Genomic DNA, 22,349 nt, shown 5'->3' on the forward strand with positions numbered 1-22,349 from the left:
ATGGTTAGAAAAGTTACCATTACTGCGTGGTTGGTTCCACCCCTGACCTCCTTGTGGACGATACCCGTTGTTGTTGTTGTTGTTGCCCATGTACATCGCCTCTTCACGGGTTTCCAGGCAGTCATTCCCAGAATGACCCATGCCACCGCAGACCTCACACGTGACGTGTGAGTCCAAGGCTTTAACGGAGCCTTATGGCCGTTTGTCGTAGTCGTCCAATCGCTTCATGAGGAGGTCCAGCTTGGTGGCAAGTATTTCCGTCTCCTTGACGGTGTGCATGCCTCGCTGACGGGTTTGGAGTCATTCCTCGCTCCAACCCATATTAGAGACCATCTTCTCTATTAGATCAATGGTTCCTCGAACTGTCTTAGAGAAGAAGGCTCCTCTAGCTGCCGCATCCAGGTGGTCACGGGACATGGGAGTGAGTCCATTGTAAAAGTTCTGCAGGATCAGCCATTCGTCCATCCCATGATGAGGACAGGCGGCCACGTATTCCTAAAGTCGTTCCCATGCTTCAGGAATGGACTCGTCCCTTGTCTGCTGGAAACTTGAAATTCTTCCGCGTAGGGCGTTGGTTTTGCCCATGGGAAAGAACTTCGAGAGGAATATCGTGGCCATCTGTCCCAGGTGTTGATCGTAGCATAGTTGGCATAAAACCACTGCTTCGCTTTCCCAAGGAGGGAAAACAGAAACAGTCGTAGCCTGACGGCGTCTGGACTGACATCCTTCATGGTGTACGTGCTACAGATCTCCAGGAACTGCTGGAAATGAGCATTGGCATTCTCATTATGCTTGCCGCAGAATGGGCTAGCCCATGCCATCGTGATGAGGTTGGACTTCAGATTGAAATCCACGTCCCCCATGTTGATCTGCGGCCCAATGGCCACATTGTCAGCAGAGGGAGCAGCGAATTCACGGAGGGTCTTGTCAGCCATAGTACTGAAGGTCGGTGGTGCTGGTACGGCTGGTTTCTTTGTTGGTAGAGTTTTCTGCGGAGCGATGACTCGCGGCTTGACGCTCCGGAAGAAAGCTTCTAGATTTTCCTTAAAGTTTTCCGGCAAGTTGAAACCAGTCATGCACTACACTGTTTCCACAGCAAAAGTGAAAACAACAAAGGTTAGCCTACAAAGGGCAGTGATTATACAGAGGTAAATATAAAGTACTAGTTCGGGTAATATCTATTATGAATCTTCCCCGGCAACGGCGCCAGAAATGCTTGTTGGTATTTTTTAACAGCATTACTAGAAATATAATTCCCAACAATGGCGTAGAAATACTCCTGGTATATTATGGTTACAGAGTTTATCCCCAAGTTTCGGCTGGCGGCCTTCTCCGTTGCTTCTCTTCGTAGACTTGTAAGTTTTGGCCCAATTCATCGTGTCAATTCTGAGTTCTTGTCCCATTCATACATAAATCTGATTCTCGACATCGTCCGATTGATTTATCGTCTGATTCGATGTCGATTCTCCTTCACTTTATGTTTATTCTCTGCAAAAAGTTAGTGAACCTAATATTAGTGGAATATTATTATTCTGTCATGTTTATGCATTGCAAGCATAACTAATTCTCCTTTATTTTAGTAATATGACGGTCGAAACTGATTACTAACGACCGTCAACACCGATCTCACCACCACAGCGTACTGCTATGGGCCCACACATGAAATCTCCGTCGATCATAAAGTATTTAGAACCCTTAACAGGTGATCTATTTACTGCCCAGTTCGCTGACACTATCTTTGATGAAGAACATTTCCCGGCATTAGGGGGAGACTTCAAGTACCAGAAAGAATGCCAAAAAATTGACTAGGATGCCCAGGGTATTCCAGCCTCAGATCCACGTACTACTGAAACTGAACTCCAAGTTCAGAAAATCATACATTTGCAAAGACTTGCAAATAACCTGCCAAATGCATTTACTAATTATAAAGGTGTGACTAAATCTTTCATTCCCGCTCAGAATGCGTCAGGAAGAGTGGAGGTACCAAATAAAACCACTCAACTTCCACTCACTAAAAAGAGAGGAAGAAGTATGGCCGCTCAGCGAGACACAATTGCTAACAAACAAAGAAAGACGGTAAATGCAAACCAACCTTTAGTTGGTGCACAATAAGTTGATACTATGTATCAAGCAGATTGTGATAATCTGCAACCTAGTTGGTGCACGTCGATGAGTGAGATGAAGTAGACCACGAGTGATGACGTAGTACAGAGGAAGAGGCAAACCCTAGATTGATCAGGACGCCTGCACGATCTCCACTCCATATAACCGAACTGGATAAGTCACGTGTAACTTATCCGGACTCCACGCAATTTCACGCACCTGATTATTCGGAGTGTTTCCAAAAAACAAATCTGAATTTCCCGCAGCAAAATAAAACTGTAAAAAGCGACTGCATCTGCGCAAGGGTGAGAAACCATTTTTGGCGGACCATTCGACGCGTACATCGTGCACGCGCGCGCCATGCCAGGCGAGAAGAGCATGTCTCAAGTTGCTAGGAGAGCATCCTCCTTTATAAGAAGGTTTTCCTCTCCTAGAATAGGCAAGGTGCACTAAACTCCACATGCATGCCATCCCATGAGGTTACCGTTTTTTATTTTTCTAAAGAATTAATTTTTGAATGGGCTAAGGCCCATCTATTACAACGTAATGTTGGTATATAGGCAATAAATATCAAGCGTATAGGCAAGGCTTTTAGAACATATATATTTGTACATTCTGAAATTAATGTTGATGAGTGGGAGGCCAAGAAATAGGATCGATTGGTTATGTTTTCTTTGTTTGCTATATAGGACACTAATTTGGCGCTTGATGTTGGTCTTTGTTAGGAGTTGATGTTTGGTAATTTAACCCACCAGCTGCAGGAACAGGAAGACGAGTCAACCATTCTTTTAAAACGAGAGGATGACGCTGGTGGATGTGAACCTAGCTAGTTAAGTATGTGTTAAGTTAATAAAAAAAGATTGTTAAGTTGAATGAACAGATTTGCTAAATCTCAACCATTGAAGTAACATTTATATATGGTCGTCGATCATGAAATGTTTAATGTTTCTCGTTGACAATATTTTTTTTAGAGAAGGGTATTTTTTACCCGGCCTCTATATCCAATCGGATATATATGGCCATTGAAATAGGGAACTTAGTCCCGCAAACAACCCAGTCTGAAATTCGCTCCATAGAAGATTTCAACTCAGGACCTTGGGGTACTACATATAGGCATATAACGTTTTTCCGAGTTGAACCAATGTGCCCTACATCCATATACCAGCACGAGGTATATCTTTCCGTAAGAACCATATAGCAAAAATGAATTATTGTATTAGAGACATTGCATCCATGCATGCAGAGCAAACTCATCTATCTATCTTCTATTATATACTAAAAGTCCATGAAACTTCCTACGAATACTCATAAGCCGCCATGTGTCGCTCCTACAATCGCTCTTAAACCACCAAGTGACACTACAAAATCTAACCGTTGATTTTTCTTTAAATTGGTGGGTCCAATATTATCAGCCATTAGATCTAATAAAAAAACAAAATTCCCCTCTCCACATATATCGATCTCCCCTCTCCGGTTGGTACGTACGTACGTACGTAGGTAACTCCTCCCCTCATCTCATTTTTACTTTCCTAATCTCCAATCTCCAATTTAAGCCACATATCTTATTTTAATTTTAACAAAATAAGTAATTTAAGATCGTTCTATGCGCCATATGCTTTATATGGCAACTAGATAAAACAAGGAAATATTTTTAACTATAAAAAAGTTAACAGCATATATTATTTTACTTTAAATAATTCTACAAACAGGTGTCTCTAAATTATATCCACGATATCCAATCTATCTATAAAAGTCCATCAAATTTCCTATAAACGTATCTAAATACCATGTGACACACATATAAATGCTTCTATAACGCCACGTGACGTTCTAATAAATTAGATAAAAAACAAATTTTCACTAAAACAACTAGCTCTAATAAATTTCTGTTTAACCGTTCTCTCATTATAACTAAATTAACAATATAAGATACATATGCCTATATTTTGCTATATAATTATAGCATTTGGGCACAGTTCACCTGTGCACTTTGTAGCCATCTAAATACCTTAAAGTATTACAACAAATATTATATCACTATGAATCATTCTACATTCTATAAACATGCATAGCTAAATTAAATCTATAGTATCGAAATAGAAATAAAAAAAACATATTCAATTTGACAATAGAAAAAGAAATAATTCAACAATACAAGTCACACCATGATATATTTTGAAACATGTATAGCTAAACTCACACTATATAAGCAAGAATAACTAACTGAAATATAGATAGTCTGAGCCACTGCATAAGCAATTGAGTGCCTTTAACTAAAGAAAATATTATGTTTTTTTCTAAATGTGCTCAAATAATCCAAACAAGCTAAATGATCTTCTATAAGTTTTGATTAATATTCTGCCTTTATAAGTTTCTCAAACACAGTCTACGATTCATGCCCACGCGAATGCGTGGGCTACCTTCCTTGTTTAGTATAAATACTGCCTAATTGCAAGCGTTAATCATCACCTCTGTGTACAGTCACATAGCTAGCCAAGCTGAGCAGGACTAAGATCACTCGTGAATTTGGAGATACCATGGGAAGTGTACCGAAGAAAGGAGCTGCCTTTGCTCTGGCGGTGGCCATTGCGACCATCGTGGTGGCGACCACCACGACGATGGCCGTCGACCTGTCGGACGCCGAGAAGGCACAGTTCGTCAAGCTCCACAACGACGCCCGGGCCGCGGTCGGCGTCAAGGCGCAGGTGTCGTGGAGCGAGGCGGTGGCGGCGAAGGCCCGGGAGCATGCCAGCACATGCCGCACGGACCACATACAGGGGCCATACGGTGAGAACCTGTAGTGGGGGTGGAGCAGCGCCGCCGGCTGGGTCGGGAAGCCAGCGGACGCGATGGGGAGCTGGGTGGGCGAGAAGCCGTACTACGATCGCAGCAGCAACAGCTGCGTCGGCGGGAAGGTGTGCGGCCACTACACGCAGGTGGTGTGGAGCCGCACCACCCAGATCGGCTGCGCGCGCGTCACCGGCTGCAACATCAACGGTCGCAGCAGCACGCCGATCGCCTGCAACTACAACCCGCGTGGCAACATTAACGGGGAGCGCCCCTACTAGCTACGTTAAGCCGATCGAGTCTCCTCTGATGAACTAGCTGCTCTCTCTAACGTGGGCTACTAATATATGGGTTCGGTATAGTTATGAACCTACATATTATTAGTTAGAGAGCGTAGTATGTTAGAGGATCCGTTTCCATACGTATGAATGCTCGTAAGATACATATATATTACGTACAAATATATATACATGCTGAATAAGAGAGTCCGTAGTCATTATTGTATCTATCAATATGGTTTTTACCATAAATAAAAGTACGGACTTCTTTTACGGTATATCTCTTATATGGTTTTATAAAGGAAAAAGTACGAATTACGAGTCTGAACTATCGCGGTCGACCATATCTCTTATATGGTCAACCGAATTACCTCCCTAAACCCGAAAACTAGACATTTTACACCCTGAACTTTGAATACCGGACGAATTTCCCCCCTTGACCCAATCCAGAGCGGTTTTGTCCTACGTGACGTACGCGTGGCAATCCAGTCAGCATTTTCTTTAAAAAAAATTGGTGGGACCCACCTGTCATATCTCCTCCCCACCTCTTCCCAATATCTACTGGGGACATGCACAAGAGCAGCAGCTGGGTCAACGGCTCTGGCACGGCGTCCACCAGCGGCCGCCCTGTCTGCGGTGGCCTCCTGTCGCATCTCTATCGCCAGAGTGTCAACGTCGACGCACTGGCATGGGAGATCTGCTTAGCTCCAGTGCAGATTCAAAGATTGATGAGATGCGGACGTGCCAGTTAGTTTGATCCTGCAACTGACAAAATATGTAAACAGTAGATAAAACAACCGATTGGATGACAAGCCAATGGAGTAATTCCAGCCAATAGCTGATATTAGCCGATGCCGATAACAACTGATGTCGATAGGGTTTTTAGCAATCGGCTATATGTTCAATGTAGATAATAATATAAAGACAATCGGCTGACGATAATAAAATATAACAATAATATAGTCCAATAGAAACCAATCAGCTAAAAATAATATGATAGGATAAGTACTGATCCGATGGTTAAAGCATACATCGGCTAGAGATTCGATGTCATTAAATACTCAAGATTAGATAAACAGTAAAACCTTGGCTAAATCCAACTTGTATGTAATGCTTGTAAGCCGATGCAACGTCCAGATAACTTATCGGCTAGCACCTCGATAAAACACTAGCATGAACCTATCGACTTAACAAGATTTATCAACAACAATCTAGTAGGTCGGACCTAACCGATGCAACACGAGATTATATATAATAATCTAATACTCGATGAGCCGATAGATTTGTCTAATGTGATGGATATAACAAATTTATTTATAACAGCATTGTGATTGTAGAGATATATCGGCTAAGACAGAAGATCGGACCTAACCAAGACAGTTCCTACTAAACCGATGCATCTCTAAACACAATGCAATTAGATATAGAATTGAGATATCAGGTAGGCAAATATATCAACCAAACCAGAGCGTTGTAAGAGATCGAAAGCGATGTAGTCTTGAATAACACCAATGTAGCCGATAGATTCACCAGGGTCGAAAGAAGGTAGGACTTACCCCTTTGCTGAAGATCGAATTGAACCGATGTAGCCCCGCGTTAGGTGCCAAATTCCGGCGGTTGATAAGTAAAAACCTCAGAAAAAAGGGTAGTTGTATTGATCGAAAGATAGTTTGCAATGACTCCGGGTGTAAATATTTATACCCATGGGTAGATGCTTATCCTTGTAGGACAAGAAAGAAACTTTCCAAAAGATAAAACGAAAACATAAAGTCCTTATATGACACTAAACATACTTTTCTAAGGATAAAAGAAAACTAATAAAATATTCCTAATTAATAGATAACTTGCCATGCCGCATCCTCCTTGAACTCAGGTACTTCTGGATAAGCTTCCTTTAATATATTGATTTCCTTAACCGATTATAGCAGGAATCCGACTATTGACGATGTGATAATTATCTTAGAGGCTTACCAAATTTCACTATTAACATCTAGGTAGATGACAAAGCCTATAACCTTTAAGGCGTTTAACTTATTTTATTAGTAGGTTAGGCAACTTGACTTGATATTGTTGCTCAATGCTGGTATATAGGCAACAAATATCGAGCATATAGGCAAGGTTTTTAGAACATATTTGTGCCTTCTTAAATTAATGTTGATGAGTGGGAGGCCAAGGAATACGATGCCTATGTTTTCTTTGTTGGCTATATAGGACACTAATTTTGCCCTTCACATTGGACCAAGGCTTTTGTTAGGAGTTGATGTTTGGTGATTTAACCCACCAGCAGGAACAGGAAGACGAGTCAACCATTTTTTTAAAACGAGAGGATGACGCTGGTGGATGTGAACGTAGCTAGTTAAGTAATATGTGTTAAAACGAGAGGATGACGCGAGTGAAGAGGAAGATGAACCGTTGTAGTTGAACAGGAAACAGTCGTGAGAAGCACTTCCAAAAACCTTATTGCCACCTTCTACCGGTGCAGGATATTGAAGGTGAAGGTTCTGGAGATCTGCTCTCCCGATCACCAGTGCACGCCGATAAGTGAGATGAAGTAGACCACGACTGATGATGTAGTACAAAGGAAGATGCAAACCCTAGATTAATCAGGACGCTTGCACGATCTCCATTCCGTGTAACCGAACTGGATAAGTCACGTGTAACTTATTCGGACTCCACGCCATTTCAGGCACCTGATTATTCTGAGTGTTTCCAAAAAATAAATCTAAATTTCCCGCAGTAAAATAAAACTGCAAAAAGAGACTGCATCTGCGCAAGGGTGAGGAACCAATTTTGGCGGACCATTTGACGCGTACATCGTGCACGCGCACGCCATGCCAGGCGAGGAGAGCATGTCTCAAGTTGCTAGGAGAGCATCCTCCCTTATAAGGAGGTTTCCCTCTGCTAGAATAGGCAAGGTGTACTAAACTCTCTATGCATGCTATCCCATGAGGTGAGCTTTTTTTATTTTTCTAAAGAATTAATCTTTTAATGGGCTAAGACCCATCTATTAATTCCAACGTAATGTTGGTATATAGGCTGTGACGGACGCCGTGCCCGATTGAGATGGGGTTGCCGCCCGATTGAGATGGTGGTTACCGTTCTAGTGAATGGTTTAAGAATATCTATACATAGATTTGGACATAAGATAGAGAATTATGAGTGAAGTGTTCATGATTATTTTATTGTATTACTGATGTGTTAGGCTCTTTTTATGGTATTAATACAATTCCATTTATGAAAAGGGACCCAACTTTCAAGATAATAATAATCTATAGTGGTGATAGGTGAGTTTATATCTAAGCATGGACTAAGTGATTTTTTTTTTGAAATTTGAGATACATTCTTATAATTTAGTATATCAAAGTCTATGATCTATTTCATGGCATAAGTATTTTTCTTCCATTTTAGTTACCATTATAAGATAATTTACCATCTCTTATGGTGAATTTCTAAGATGAATATGGTGAGATAATACTTCTTTTACTGTTCTCTTTATCATTAAAAATAAAATGCCCGCGTATCAGTGCGGGCTTCCTTTCTTGTTACTTAAATTTTTTAAATAAGACGAACGGTCAAACATATTTAAAAAAATCAACGGCGTCAAATATTTAGAAACGGATGGAGTATATAGGCAACAAATATCAAGCGTACGTATATGCAAGGCTTTTTTTAAACATATATATCTGTGCATTCTGAAATTAATGTTTATGCAAGAAATAGGATCGATTGGTTATGTTTTCTTTGTTTGCTATATAGGACACTAATTTTGCGCTTGATGTTGGTCTAACGCTTTTTTTAGGAGTTGAGTTTGGTAATTAAACCCACCAGCAGGAACAGGAGAAGACGAGTCAACCATTATTTTAAAATGAGAGGATGACGCTGGTGTATGTGAACCTAGCTAGTTAAGTAATACTATCTCCATATTTTAATGTATGACGACGTTGACTTTTGGTCCAATGTTTGACCATTCGTCTTATTCAAAAAATTTATGTAATTATCATTTGTTTTATTATGACTTGATTCGTCGTCAAATGTTCTTTAAGCATGACATAATTTTTTTCATATTTGCACAAAAATTTTGATTAAAACGAATGGTCAAACGCTGGTCGAAAAGTCAACGGTGTCATACATTAAAATATGGAAGGAGTATGTGTTAAGTTAATAAAAAAGATTGTTAAGTTGAATGAACAGATTTGCTAAATCTCAACCATGAAAGTAACATTTATGGTCGTACGTCGATCAAGAAAATAATGTATGTTTGATGGTTTCTCGTTGACAACATATAGGCATATAGCGTTGTTCCGAGTTGAACCAATGTGCCCTACATCCATACCGGCACGAGGTACTACTATATCTTTCCGTAAGAACCATAGAGCAAAAATGAATTATTGTATTAGAGACATTGCATCCATGCATGCAAAGCAAAGTATGCCCGGAACTAGAAGCCGGCAACCGACTGATGCATATTTCTCTGATTTTGTTTACGCTTCAGTTCACCTAAAAAATCCTAACTAGTAAGTAGCTAGTTGAATGGAGATTTCTCTCTTTCAAGACAGTGTGTACTTGTTAATGCAAAATTGCTCCAAGCAATATTGTTTGCCTTCCCATCAATATATAGCTAGAAGCATTTTTAGCGATCTATTCCAATTCGAACATTTTGCTGCAAGTATCATATGATTCAGCACATATCCCTCACCTCTACTACAAACACCCCTAGTGAATGAAAAAAACACACAGAAAAAAGGGAGAGTATTAGCTTACTTTGATTTTAATTTGGATGTGATATGACGAGCCCCATCCACAGGTTGGGATTCAACGAACCCTAGAAAATGAAAAAATGAAGAGATGTTAAAAACGAAATCAGAAAATCGATGAAAAAAGAGGATTGAGAGAAAGGGGTATCGTACGCACCGACTCCGCCGCAGCAGCCGCCGCCGCAACCGCCACCACCACGCTCACGCCACTCTCCCTCACCGGCACAGCTGACCTCGTGCGCACCGGCGTCGCTGAAGAGGAGGAGTCGTGAGCAGGCTCCGCCGCCACCGGCTTCGTCGCCGCCGCCGCAGCCATGACTCAAATGCTTGGGAGTCATTTGGGAGCTGTAGGTGTCTGTTTGGGAGCTGCTCAGATGCTTCTTCAGGGTGTGTATCTGATTCGTGAGGGTGTCTGTCTGATCCGTGAGAAATTGTCCTGTCCGGGATCGACTCCAAACGGTATACCGGTAAGTAGCATTTCTGATGTTTTAGTAATAAATAAGTTAAGTCTTCCTTTTTCATGGGGTTAAAACCTTTTCTCTTTCGTTTCATGTTTTTTTTCTGTCCTTTGTACACGATATATGATCGGGAGTTCTCTAAACACCAAGCACAAAAATATCCCATTCATGTTTTATTTTTGCATTCCATCAGTGTGGCGAGTTCTCACACCAAGCACATATATGTCCCGTTGATTCTCGATGGATATCAGGCGAGAATTATATTTATATTTTATTAAATTATACCGATGTTAAACAAAACTTGTGATTGTGGGATGGGAAGCAATATAGTACTCCCTCCATCCCAATCCCAATATAATCAGAAAAAAGAACTTCTAGACACAAAAGACCAAGAGAAATTTATCATCCGATATTCCGATTAGTAGCTGGCTCATGCATGAAGTTTAATCCAGCGTGATCCATTTAATCTCCATCTAAGAAAGCTACATCCATTTAATTTAATTTATATATTATTTGTTTTTCATAAAAAGAATTTTTTTAAAAAAAAATGAGCAAACTTTCAACTTAAAATTTGAAACTGTCAATTTAAAATTTTAAAAACTTTTACCTCAAAATTTAAAAAATTAATTCAAATTTAAAAACTTTCAACTCAAGTTTGAAATTTTCAACCTACATTTTAAAATTTTCAACTCGGATTTGAAATTTTCAAATTAAGTTTCAAAGCTTTTAACTCCAATCTCATAACTTTTCAACTCGATTGTTTATATGTTGTTTTATTGTAAAAACACTAAATACGAATTAGAAACGATATTAATGCTAAGCTAGAGTTAGCGGCGGGAGTTAAGGGCACACTGCGCTCAGAGAACATGGGCCGATTTGCTTTCAGGGACAACTGCGTGCAATAGGAAGGCCCATCCTAAAGTTTCTCCGTTTCACAATGCAAGTCATTCTAGTATTTTACACATTATATTGATGTTAATATGAATGTGTGAAATGTTAGAATGACTTGCATTGTAAAACGGAGGAAGTAAAATTTTACATAATATATTAAGACTTTCCTCCAATATGTATATATATTTATGAAACGAACAACTTTTCAAAACACAAGAGGGAGTAGTAATTTCTAATGGGACTATTAAAAAAGTATTCGACATTGAAATTTCACAAGGCGACAGATGCAAGCTTATTTTGGTCAAACAACTAAATTCGGCTAGTTTTTAAAACCCGACAGATGCAACTTCTATTGCGACATTTGCCATGTGAACGAGGATATTTTAGAAAAATATGACAACAAATATAATATATGGTAGAAGTAGCTATTAGAAAAATGCAAACTGCGACATATGCAAGGATATTTTGGTCAAAAACTAAATGCGGCTAGTTGTTTGAACCCGAAAGTGTACACGCTGCTGACCCTTGCGCAGCCTTTCAATCTCCGACGTGAACCGCTCCATGGCCGCCGCCGGCAGCACGACCGGCACGGCCACACCATCTTCCCCGGCGCCGTTCTTGACGGCGATCAAGTAGCTCACTCCGAACCACGCGTGCGAGGGCCCGCCGTACACCGGCTCGCCCCACCCGAAGTCCACGCGGTGGAAGCCGGCGAGCCGGACGTCGGAGAGGAGGAGCAGGTTCGCCGTGTCGATGGCCGGCCGCCCACGCATCACCAGCGTGTCGGCCACGGACCGGACGTACTCGGCGGTCACCGTCTTCTTCGCCTCGCGCACCTGCTCGACCACGTCGCCGAGCGAGCCGCGGCGCCGCAGCGCCTCGGCGGGCATCGCCACCGTCACCGGCACGCACACGTTGCCGTAGTAGCCGCGGGGCAGGCGGAGCTCGCCGTTGTTCCTGAAGCCGACGATGATCGCCAGCCGCGCGTCCTCGCCGGCGGGGGTCTCGAGCGCCCTGGCGCGCGCGCGCCAGACGAACGACGCGAGCACGTCGAAGCTCGTCGCGCGGCCGCGGAGGTGCGGCGGGAGAGCACCCTTGAGCGCGGCGACGTCGCCGGGGCTGAAAGAGAAGGTGCGCATGACCATGTCGCCGAGGGCGCCCACGGACGGCGCCGCCGGGGGCGCGGCGGTGAAGTCGTTGTACTCGCGGAGATGGAACGCCGGCTTGGGTGGCTTGCGCGCGTCCAGAAGCTCGCGTGACCACGCCGGCGAGACGGCCGGTTCACGGGCACCGCGGGCGAGATCGGCGACGGCGTCCATGAACTGCACGATACCCGAGGCGTCGCACATGGCGTGGTTGAGGCGTATCCCGAGGACGAATCCTCCGCAGAGGAGGCGGGTCACCTGTGTACGTCCATGGATCAAGTCAACACTCAACACATGTGGACATGTACCATGCATGCCACCGTTGTCGATGCGTGAATGAGCAAAGATGAAGCTTACCTGGATCAGCAGCAATGGCGTGCCGAGCACCGCGGCGGAGCCGTCCACGTCGAAGAGCAGCTGATCCATGCACGGGAACGGCGCCCTGAGCCCGGCGGCCTCGAGGTCGGCGACGCGGACGTCGGCGTCCGCCTCGACGAACATCACGCCCTCGACGGTGCAGTCGACGACGAGCTTCCGGCCTTCAACCTCCCTGAGCCGCCCGGCGAACGGGTAGTACGGCACCAGCGCGGCGGCGAGCGCCCGGCGGATGGTGTCCACGGGATCAGCGGCCGCGGCTGATGGGCGGCGCGCTCGCCATCGCCTGGCACGGTAGACGAAGACGACGGGGACCTGCCACCGCAGCGACTCCGGATCGTCTACGTCGGAGAGGCGCTTCGTCTCGCGGGGAGTCGGTGCGGCGGGGGCGACGAGCTCCGGCGCGCGGCGGCGCACGGCGAAGGACAGCGCCATGGCTTTTGGTTGTTTGGCTTTGCACCTAGCTATATCAAAGCTATATCTGTTCTCTTGTTCGGCTTTACCAGATTTTATCTGGTTTGACCACCATTAATACAACTAGAAAGGAGAAAGGAAGCACGCGCATATGCGCGGGCACCTTATTTATTATTGATAGAGATAATGTTAATAGAATTAAGTCATATATCACTATATGTATATAAGAAATTATAGATTTCGCCTTATAATTAAAAAATATATGTCGTAGACTTTAATAAACGATAAGAATGTTTCTTATATTCAAACAAAAATCACTTTTGTTAAGATTACATGTAAACTCACCTATTGTCACCATTACTTATTATCATTCTTGCTAGATGTCTTTTAAATAATGGAACTACATTGTATCACCAAAATAAGCCTAATATATAATTAATACATCGTTAATACGTAAAACATTAATCTCCACTACATACATACCTAAATATTTATGTCAACTCTTAGTTTTAAATATATAAATAAATATTCTAAAAATATTGGTTCTATTGGTTAATAGGATAACATTGTTAAAAATTATATACGAATATCCCCTCTAACGGGTAGAGCTACCAAGGATTTATTTTTCTGTTGCCTTCAAACATGGGTTTCAGAGCGACGTACTCGTGCTTCTCAAATCCAGCGTGGACATATAAGTCCTATTTCATTATTAGCACCCTCAAAGATGATTAATATTAGTAAGTACGAAGTTGAGTACTATTGTCAATGGTGGCCTCTACTAGGTCTGCCTCAACTCAATCATATGTATGTCACTCCTGCTCGATGACTTTCAGGAAAGAAAGAGAATATGGATGTGATGAAAAACAATTATTTTCATAAAAATAGTATATTTTTACGTTTTTGTGTAGACACCATTTGTTTAAATTTAATCAGTACCGCTTAAATTTTTATATGGTATAGATACAATATTTTGATCATTAAAAATATATCGCTAAACATATATATGACCGTGACAATCTTCAGAGTATCATATCATTATTTATGTTTCAATAAAGATCTACTCCCTCCGTCCCAAAATAAATCAACTTCTACCATTCAAACTTTTGTCTCAAAATAAATCAACTTTTACCTTTTTATCTACTCTCGGTTCGCAAATAAAAAAAAATTATTCCTTCAATACCTCTTACCCACCTACCCACCAATACTAATTTACTAATAATGAGGAGTAGTTTGGATATTTATCCTCTCCTTTAGTGTTGCATTGGGATGCTAGGACTTGCATTTTTTGGGACGGAGGGAGTATACTTTAGCGTCTAGTTTGTTTTCGTCACCTATTGTTCATAATAGGTCCATCAATTTAAATGAAAATCGATGGTGAGATTACCTAGTGCCACGTGACACTCTAGGAGTGCAGGTAGAAGTGTCACGTGACCATATTTTTGTGAACTAATAAATTTTATTTTGTTTGGATAGAAAATCCTATTTTAAAAAGATCGTCTATATATTTTTCCACATTGGTTCTAACATTTACATATACTTTTCATTTTTTACCGTAAGTATGTCCTGTTTTTCAAATGAACAGTAGGTGAAGGTATTTCTTTTCCATCGTACGTTTTTCCGGTAAACGGTACGTGCGTCCTTTGTTTTTTTTTTCAAAACGAACAGTAGGTAAAGGTATACTTTTTCCCATCGTACGTTTTCGGATATGCAGATTCTATTTTAGGTAAGTAAACGGATTATGTGTATACACAGGAAGCATACATTTTTTTTAAAATAGATATAATCTAACGGTCTAAAATAACGGGTCCACCAATTTAAATGAAAATCGACGGTGAGATTATAGAATGCCACGTGGCAACCTAGGAGTGCTTGTAGGAGCACCACATGACGGCTTAGGAGCGTTTATAGGAAGATTAATGTACTTTTAGTATATAATAGAAATAGATGGTTACAAGTAGAGTCTCTCTACCTTTTGCGTCAAAGAAAAAATATCAAAGCTATTGAACGTAAGTTCAAATGTTGGCCTTCAAGCTAGCCTAGACAATCAATGGGCGTTTTATATGATGAAACATGCACATGCTTATATTTTCTATTCTAATTCCAAATGACTTTTCAAAGTAAATCTAGTACGACTACTATATTTTAAACTAGTCAGCGCTGATGTTCCATGAGGTTTTCCTAGTTTGACCTTACTAACAAGTTTGATTTAGTTTGTAAAAGAAAACATAAATATATTTTCACACAAAATAAATATATTTAGCGGTGATTTTAATGAAACTAATTTTCTGTTCAAAATATTTCTGTTTTTTCTTTTTTACATATTAACTTCGTCAAACTAACTTGTAACAAACCTTAAACACCTTATATGTCAAAATGGAAGCAAGGGAGTGCTTGAAAAACTATTAATATCTATTCTCTACTACTTAAGTCTGTAGTGATGGCGGTGAAGCCAACCTAACAGACACGCGAGCTATTAATCGTAGGATCGGGAGATCGGATGGTGCTAAGGTATCCAATCGCACACGCTCCTCCCCTTCCGTCCGCACCCCCTGGTCACGCTGGTGCTAAGGTATCCAATCGCACACGCTCCTCCCCTTCCGCCCGCATCCCCTGATCACGCTGCCTCCTTCACCCGCATCCCCTCAAGATTCCTCCTGCAACCCCCTCCCATGCCGACGGTTCCTTCACCGCCAATCCCTTCTCAGCCCGCTCTCCCACTCCCCCTGCCCACCACCACTTCCCCCGCCGCCACCGCCTCCATCCAACCGCCGCACGTCGACGCCACGGGAGCAAGAGGTCTCCGCGTGCGTCCCCCTGCCGGCTGCAGGTCGTCCTCCTCGCGGAATCCCGGCCGCCGCTCCATTCGCCGCCTGGTCTCCCGCTCACCCCCCCCCCCCCCTCCCCTACCACTTCCCGCGCCGCCAATGCCTCCATCCAACCGCCCACACATCGTCGCCGCGGGAGCAAGGAGGTCTCCGCGCCGCGGACTCCGGGGACGCCGCGGCCTTCTACCTCTCCAGCGCGGCCCTTCCCATCCCCGGCGGCCACGTACACCAAGATCTTCATGCTAGGGGCTCACGGTCTTCTTGGAAGTTCGACGGCAACAGCAAATCGACTATGCATGTTCTAGGTACAATCTTCCCATGTTCGTCAACTCAACTTTGAATGATGTTCTGCTGCCGGGAGTCGATCTATCCCATACCAGCAGCAACCGTAAACATAATCATCTTGTTTTCTTTATTTTCTCTTCGTCGGTTCGTCCTGTTGGCTGCTCATGGACCTAATATGCTATCTTTACTTCCTGCTGTCGAGTGACACGGCCAACCACTAATAGCAGACCGTGTACATTGTTATGATAGATAGATTTGGAGTTTACAATTTTTCTGTCTTCGTGCTACGTAGGTTTACTATGTATTGCCTTTCTCTCTTATATAGACCATCTATTATGTTTTAGAACTAAAATATGAATATAGGCGGTGCAAGACTTTTTGTTGCAAGTATCCAATGAACTGTTTTGATTTAGAAGGACATGTGCTGCGGGAAGCAGATTTAGATACTTAACAATTGTCTAATCAAGCAACTTGGTTGTTCAGAGTACCTCCTGGATTATGCTCAACCACCTGGATGGTTGGCAGCAGCTTGGCATGCCGGTGGCAGCTGTGCTGGCTTGTTTTTCTTTGCCAATTAGTCGGGTGACCCACATAATTGCGCGGCTAGCATCAATTTAAAATTATTTTTTTACACATGATTTTATTTAAAATTATTATTCCTGTGATTCTAATAATTTTATAGTTTTTAAAAGCCACACCAATTGCTACCCCTTACTACTTTGTCACCTTTTATTTGCTTACTCGATCTACCACTACTTCTATTCATCTTCTTTATAACTTTAAAAATTAGGCATTATAGCTTTTAGAGTTCATTGTCATGTTGGGTTTCGTTTTCATAATTTTCAGAAGTATCGTCAAACATTGCCAGTTTATTACTCTACGGCCCGTCTGCTGCCACCTCTCTTTATTGTCATTGGGATTTTAAAAATCGAACAAACAATAATCATTTGTATTCTTTTTTACTTTCTATAAATCACACCAAATCATTAATGGCTTCACCACTATACTTCTCTACTGCCCGCTCGCTGCCTCCCCTCCTTATTGTCATTGAGATTTTAAAAATCGAACATGATTGTCATTGGGGTTTGTTTTTACTCTTCATATATAAGTCCCGCCAATCGTTGTGACTATGCTGCTTAACGGTATGCCCATCGTCACTCCTCTTAATCGTCATTGGGATTCTATTTGGGGTTTTGTTTATATCTTTTAGATATCCCATCAACCGCCAGCACTCTACTCCTTTACATGCCTATTGCTTATTCCCTCTATTGTCATTTATCATCGTTGTGTTCTAGATGAGCTTTTTTTTTTAAATTGCATATTTTTCATTGCGATAATTTTTATTCATAAATTTTTATTCTACTTGAACTTTTATAATTTTTTTTCTATTTTTAAAATTTATTTTATTTGTTATTTCGAAATTTAATTAATCTCGTCATGCGTTCTAGACTGTCTCTTATTTAGATAGTCTTTATTTTTATTGAATATTTTAGTAATTTATAAATTTTATTCTATTTGAGCTCTTTTTTTCTATTTTATAAATTTATTTTATTTTTTATTTTGAATTTTGATTAATCCCGTATTGTGTTTTTATATAGAGTATTCTTATATATAATTCCAAATGACTTTGCAAAGTAAATATAGTACCGTAGTACGACTACCATCTTTGAAACTATTCAGCGCTTATGTTCTACTGTAAGGTTTTCTTAGTTTGACCTTGCTAAAAGTTTGATTAAATTTATAGAAAAAACATAAATATATTTTTCACACAAAATAAATATATTTAGCGGTGACTCTAATTAAACTAATTTGCTGTTCAAAATATTTATGTGTTTTTTTACATAAACTTGATCAAACTAACTTGTAACAAACCTTAAACACCTTATATATATGTCAAAATGGAAATGAGGGAGTATTTGAAAAACTATTAATAGATAATATTTTAAAATTTAACCAAGTCTTATCTGATATACTCAGTATATAATATGACCAGATAAGTATGCGAGAGACTAGTCAGCGCAAGTGTGAGGTGCTAGTTGGCCATATGGTTAGCCGTTTGCTACGACCAATTGTCCAGTTCGGTCGCTTTACTCCTGAACATGTTCATAGCAAAGAAAAGGCAACGTCCCAGTGTGCCACACCTGTACCTTGCAAGTTGTGATTAACCTTGGTTTAACGTGTCTGGCGGCAGTGAGTTTCGATGACGAAGATTTTTTTTAAATATATTTTCAATTATTAGCATGAGCTGGCTAATAAACTTTCGATCATATATGTTTAAATTTGCCTTGAAATCGAATATCGGCATAGCTCGTAATTACTAAAATTCCAAAGTAATAAGTGTTGTGGGCTGGTGTGACTAATTTATCAACCGTGCAATTATCTCTACATATTTGTGTTAGTAAGTGTGCATGTGGAAAAGCGGAACCCATGTTTTTTTAAAAAAAAGAAATACTATAACCAAAACTATATTATTTTTTGTGCACTGTTATACCGAATATTAATATATTGTACATTTCAAGCTTCCGGCCTTACTTACATTCCTGGTTTTCTTTTTTTTTAAAAAAAATAAAATAAAATCCGACTTCTACATCTAAACCGAATGTATGCAGCCAACAACTTCATTGAGTTTTCTAAAATGGTACTTGTATATAAACACGATCAAAAAACAATGGCATTATTCACACCATCCTCACTAATCATGTGATTAATTGTTTTTTAATAAAACAGGTTCTGACTGCTTCTAACCCTAACAGTTAATATCATCCTTGATTAATAATGTGGATTCTCCACGCTTTGCCATAAATAAATGGCACTGGCCGGCGGTGAGTTCTTGTCATGTCCCGTTGCCTTTTTCACAATTACAAAGATAAAACTACGTAAACAATACGTCATCTCTTGTGCTAATTCCGTTCCAAATTAGTTATCCGTTTTTTTCCTAAACCAAACAATTCTGTTAATATTATTATTTAAAAATATGTAGTATATGCAATGAAATTATTTGACAGTAAATTAAAAATATAAATCTGATGACGTGTCAAATTATATAATTTTTTAAAAATTAATAGTTCAAGTTGTTGGTTAAAGAGAGACCGACCATTAATTCGATCCCACTTGTATCTGCTCTTCTAGCTAATTGGTGTTTGGGTGCCCAAGATTAGAGACACTCCCTCCGTTTCTTTTTTCCCAAGATTATAGAAAAATTTAGCAACATCTAAACTATCTAATTAATTTTATTAAATCTAACATTAAATATATTTTGATAATATGTTTTTTAAAAATACTAATATATTTTTTTATAAACTTGGTCAAACTTAAAAAAGTTTGACTACGAAAAAAGTCAAACGACTTATAATATGAAATATAGGGGATATGTTTTAGGGGAAAAATACTTCTATGAGAATTCCGCTTACAAATCACAATAATCACGATAAATCTATTTGTATGGTGTAATAAATCTATTTTTACTCCATCAACTATTGTCCTTGGTCGAATCGCATCTCTTAACCATAAAAAACTAGGTATAATGCCTCCTCCACTTTTAAAAACCAATGCAAATCGACTTCTTCGATGGTTTATGAACCGATGTCTACAGCTGGAGCCTACATGTCAGTGAGACATGGCAAAACATACGCGGTGGGTTCCACAGAGCAGTTCCTTTTCTCCTTCCCCCACCTCAGTTCGCCGTGTGACAGCGGCTGGGTGTAATTCTTGGCGGTGGCAGCTGTGGTGGCGGAGGGGATTCTTGACCCAGTCGACTTCCTAGCGTTGCAGGCGGTGCAGCAGTCGCTCGACGATATGCCCGGCTCGTCGTTCTTCTAGGGGTGGGACTTCACGGCCAACCCCCAAGGTGTACTGTGATGGCAACAAGGTGTCGGCGCTGGCGCTCGGTGACCCGAGGGCATGCAGGGTCTTTGAGACTGTCTAGGTGGCTCGACCCAACGCTGTGATGGTTGTCCGAGCTCTCGCTCGTGCCAGGGCGCGTCGATGACCCTGCTCCCAGAATCGCTCAACTCGTTCTGGAGAACAACGACCTAGCACGGCGAGGCCGCCGGCTGTACACGCCCACGTGCCCAAGCTCGCGCAGCGGCTGCCGCCGCGTCGTTCGCGATGCTCTCGTTGAGGTCTACCTCGCGCGCGCGAGCTCGCCTCCGCACGACGCTCCTCGACGATTTCCCGGATGGCCGGGACATCATTTCCTGCTCGGCCATGGCGACTGGCCACGCGAGGCATGGTTTCTTTGGATAAGGTCGTGCTAGTGTTCTTCGGCCAGCCTATCACAGTGGGTAGGGAGGTGCACCGACGCACCGTGGGCAGGTACGTTGCTCTTGATGAACTGCATAATGAGTTCTGTTAACCGCATTGGCGCCATGGGCCGGTCGCCCTTGGATTTGGGCGGAGAGCGACCTTGCTAGCCGCTGGATCATACCCACCATTGCGTACACCCCTCCGACTGACAGCGCCTACAGGAACCACCTACGTCCTGACAGCCGTCGCGTGGAAGAATGATTTGCTGCGAATAGGGAGAGAAGAAAAGATCAGCGGCGGAACGATGACGAAGTGGTGGTGAGGAATCGGCACCAACGACGGTAGATAAGGGGGAGAAAAGAAGAGATTTGGGGGATGGCGAGGTCTCGACAACGCACTGCCGGAGGGGGTAGCTGAGGGGCAAGCACGTGGAAGGAATGGAGGAGCTGGTCTACACCGTGTGGATGGATGGTGGCGGCGCGCGACATGGAGGCCCGACAGTGGCGCAGATGACAGGGTGGTGAGAGAGGTTGTGGACGGCAGTGGCCTGACAGTCGCTTCTCTCTCGCCCCCTCCTCCTTCCCGCATTTGGCGTTGACGGCGACAGCGGCGGCAGCGGGCGACGCCCTCCCCTCCACCAGATCCGGTGGGATGAGAGGCGGCGGGCGGCTGCAGCATCCTCCCCTCCACCACATCCGGTGGGATGGGAGGCGGCGGCAACATGCAGCCTCCCCACAAGCGACTTCTTCTTCTCCCTCTCCATCGGCCATCCACTGGTGGCACGCAGATTCGGTCGGGGTGGGTTGGTGGCGGTGGCCAAGGGAGGCAGCGGTGGGTGGCCAAGGATTTCTGGCGGCGACATCACTAATGAGTTCGTGCATGGATTGTTCTTGCTCGTGCAGTTCTTGCTTGTGTAGTTATTGATGGATTTGTTGTTGTTGACCTGTGATTGATCTGCATTGATCTGTGATTGTTATTGACCGGGGAATGGGTTGGCTCATAAGCATCAGCTCGGCTCGGCTTAGAGCCGGCTTCTCTGTTTTTTTTTTGAATTTAGGAGAGCACAAAGGTGCCGGTTCTACGACCGGCACCAATGACACTAGGTCAGTGGTGCTGGCTGAAAAACCGACACCTATGGGCATTTTTGTAGTAGTGCTGTTTTTTCATGGGTATAGGTCTTAGGCAAATGATAAGGGGAAAATTTAATTATTTGCCTCAAAGGATGTGCTATTCTTTAAATGCCACTTCTATCATTGTTCATATTCTTTTACCACAGTAGCCCTATGAAATGTCTATTGTGCCCCTCATCTCTCTCGGCCAAGTAAGAGTGAAGGCAATGGCGCAGTAGTGGAACTCTGGCCTAATGACAAACCAACGATATAGCTTGAGCTCCACCCTTGATCACCAAAGTGCCAGACGAGCAGGAGAACTTATGAATCGAGATGGGAGAGCGTGGGCGCATGGGGTGGAGATGGTGGAGGCAGGTACCTTTCGAGCACGCAGAGGTTGTCAAAGTGATGCGTAGTGGCCTTCTCCTAGGGGACAATGAGAGTGGTCTTTTGACTCTTTTCCATGTGCTGCTAGGCATTTAGTGGTGTTATTCTAGTCGTCGATGAAGAGTGCCTCGAACCGCCGGTGCGCGCGTGAGCCGGATGTTTGGGATGAGCTGGCTAGTCCACCCCAGTCACCCTTTGGTTGCGCTCCTCTTTCTCCTACTCTTCTGTCATTTTATGGGATCGATGGAGGAGTCCGGGATATGCTTTCGCCTTGTTGTCAAGCCAAAGCTCCA

General features: G+C 42.5%; 1 protein-coding gene, 1 non-coding gene and 1 pseudogene across 2 annotated transcripts; 2 read left to right on the forward strand and 1 right to left on the reverse strand.

The window, feature by feature from the left end:
• Positions 1–463: 463 nt before the first annotated feature.
• LOC127780980 (small nucleolar RNA R71) lies at positions 464–570 on the forward strand. The gene has a single exon (XR_008018870.1). It is a non-coding gene; the product is annotated as a small nucleolar RNA R71 (small nucleolar RNA).
• A 4,070-nt stretch (positions 571–4,640) lies between these two features.
• On the forward strand, positions 4,641–5,171 carry LOC127780836 (pathogenesis-related protein 1-like; annotated as a pseudogene).
• Positions 5,172–11,523: 6,352 nt separating this feature from the next.
• LOC127780470 (benzyl alcohol O-benzoyltransferase-like) lies at positions 11,524–13,280 on the reverse strand. Its single transcript, XM_052307383.1, has 2 exons — positions 12,774–13,280; positions 11,524–12,674 (listed from the first exon to the last, which is right to left on the reverse strand). Exons 1-2 carry the CDS (start codon positions 13,224–13,226, stop codon positions 11,748–11,750), a joined length of 1,380 nt encoding a protein of 459 aa, XP_052163343.1. The 5' UTR covers positions 13,227–13,280; the 3' UTR covers positions 11,524–11,747.
• Between the last annotated feature and the right edge of the window lie 9,069 nt (positions 13,281–22,349).

The sequence above is a fragment of the Oryza glaberrima genome, chromosome 7, assembly GCF_000147395.1.
Source record: "Oryza glaberrima chromosome 7, OglaRS2, whole genome shotgun sequence".
Taxonomy (NCBI): domain Eukaryota; kingdom Viridiplantae; phylum Streptophyta; class Magnoliopsida; order Poales; family Poaceae; genus Oryza; species Oryza glaberrima.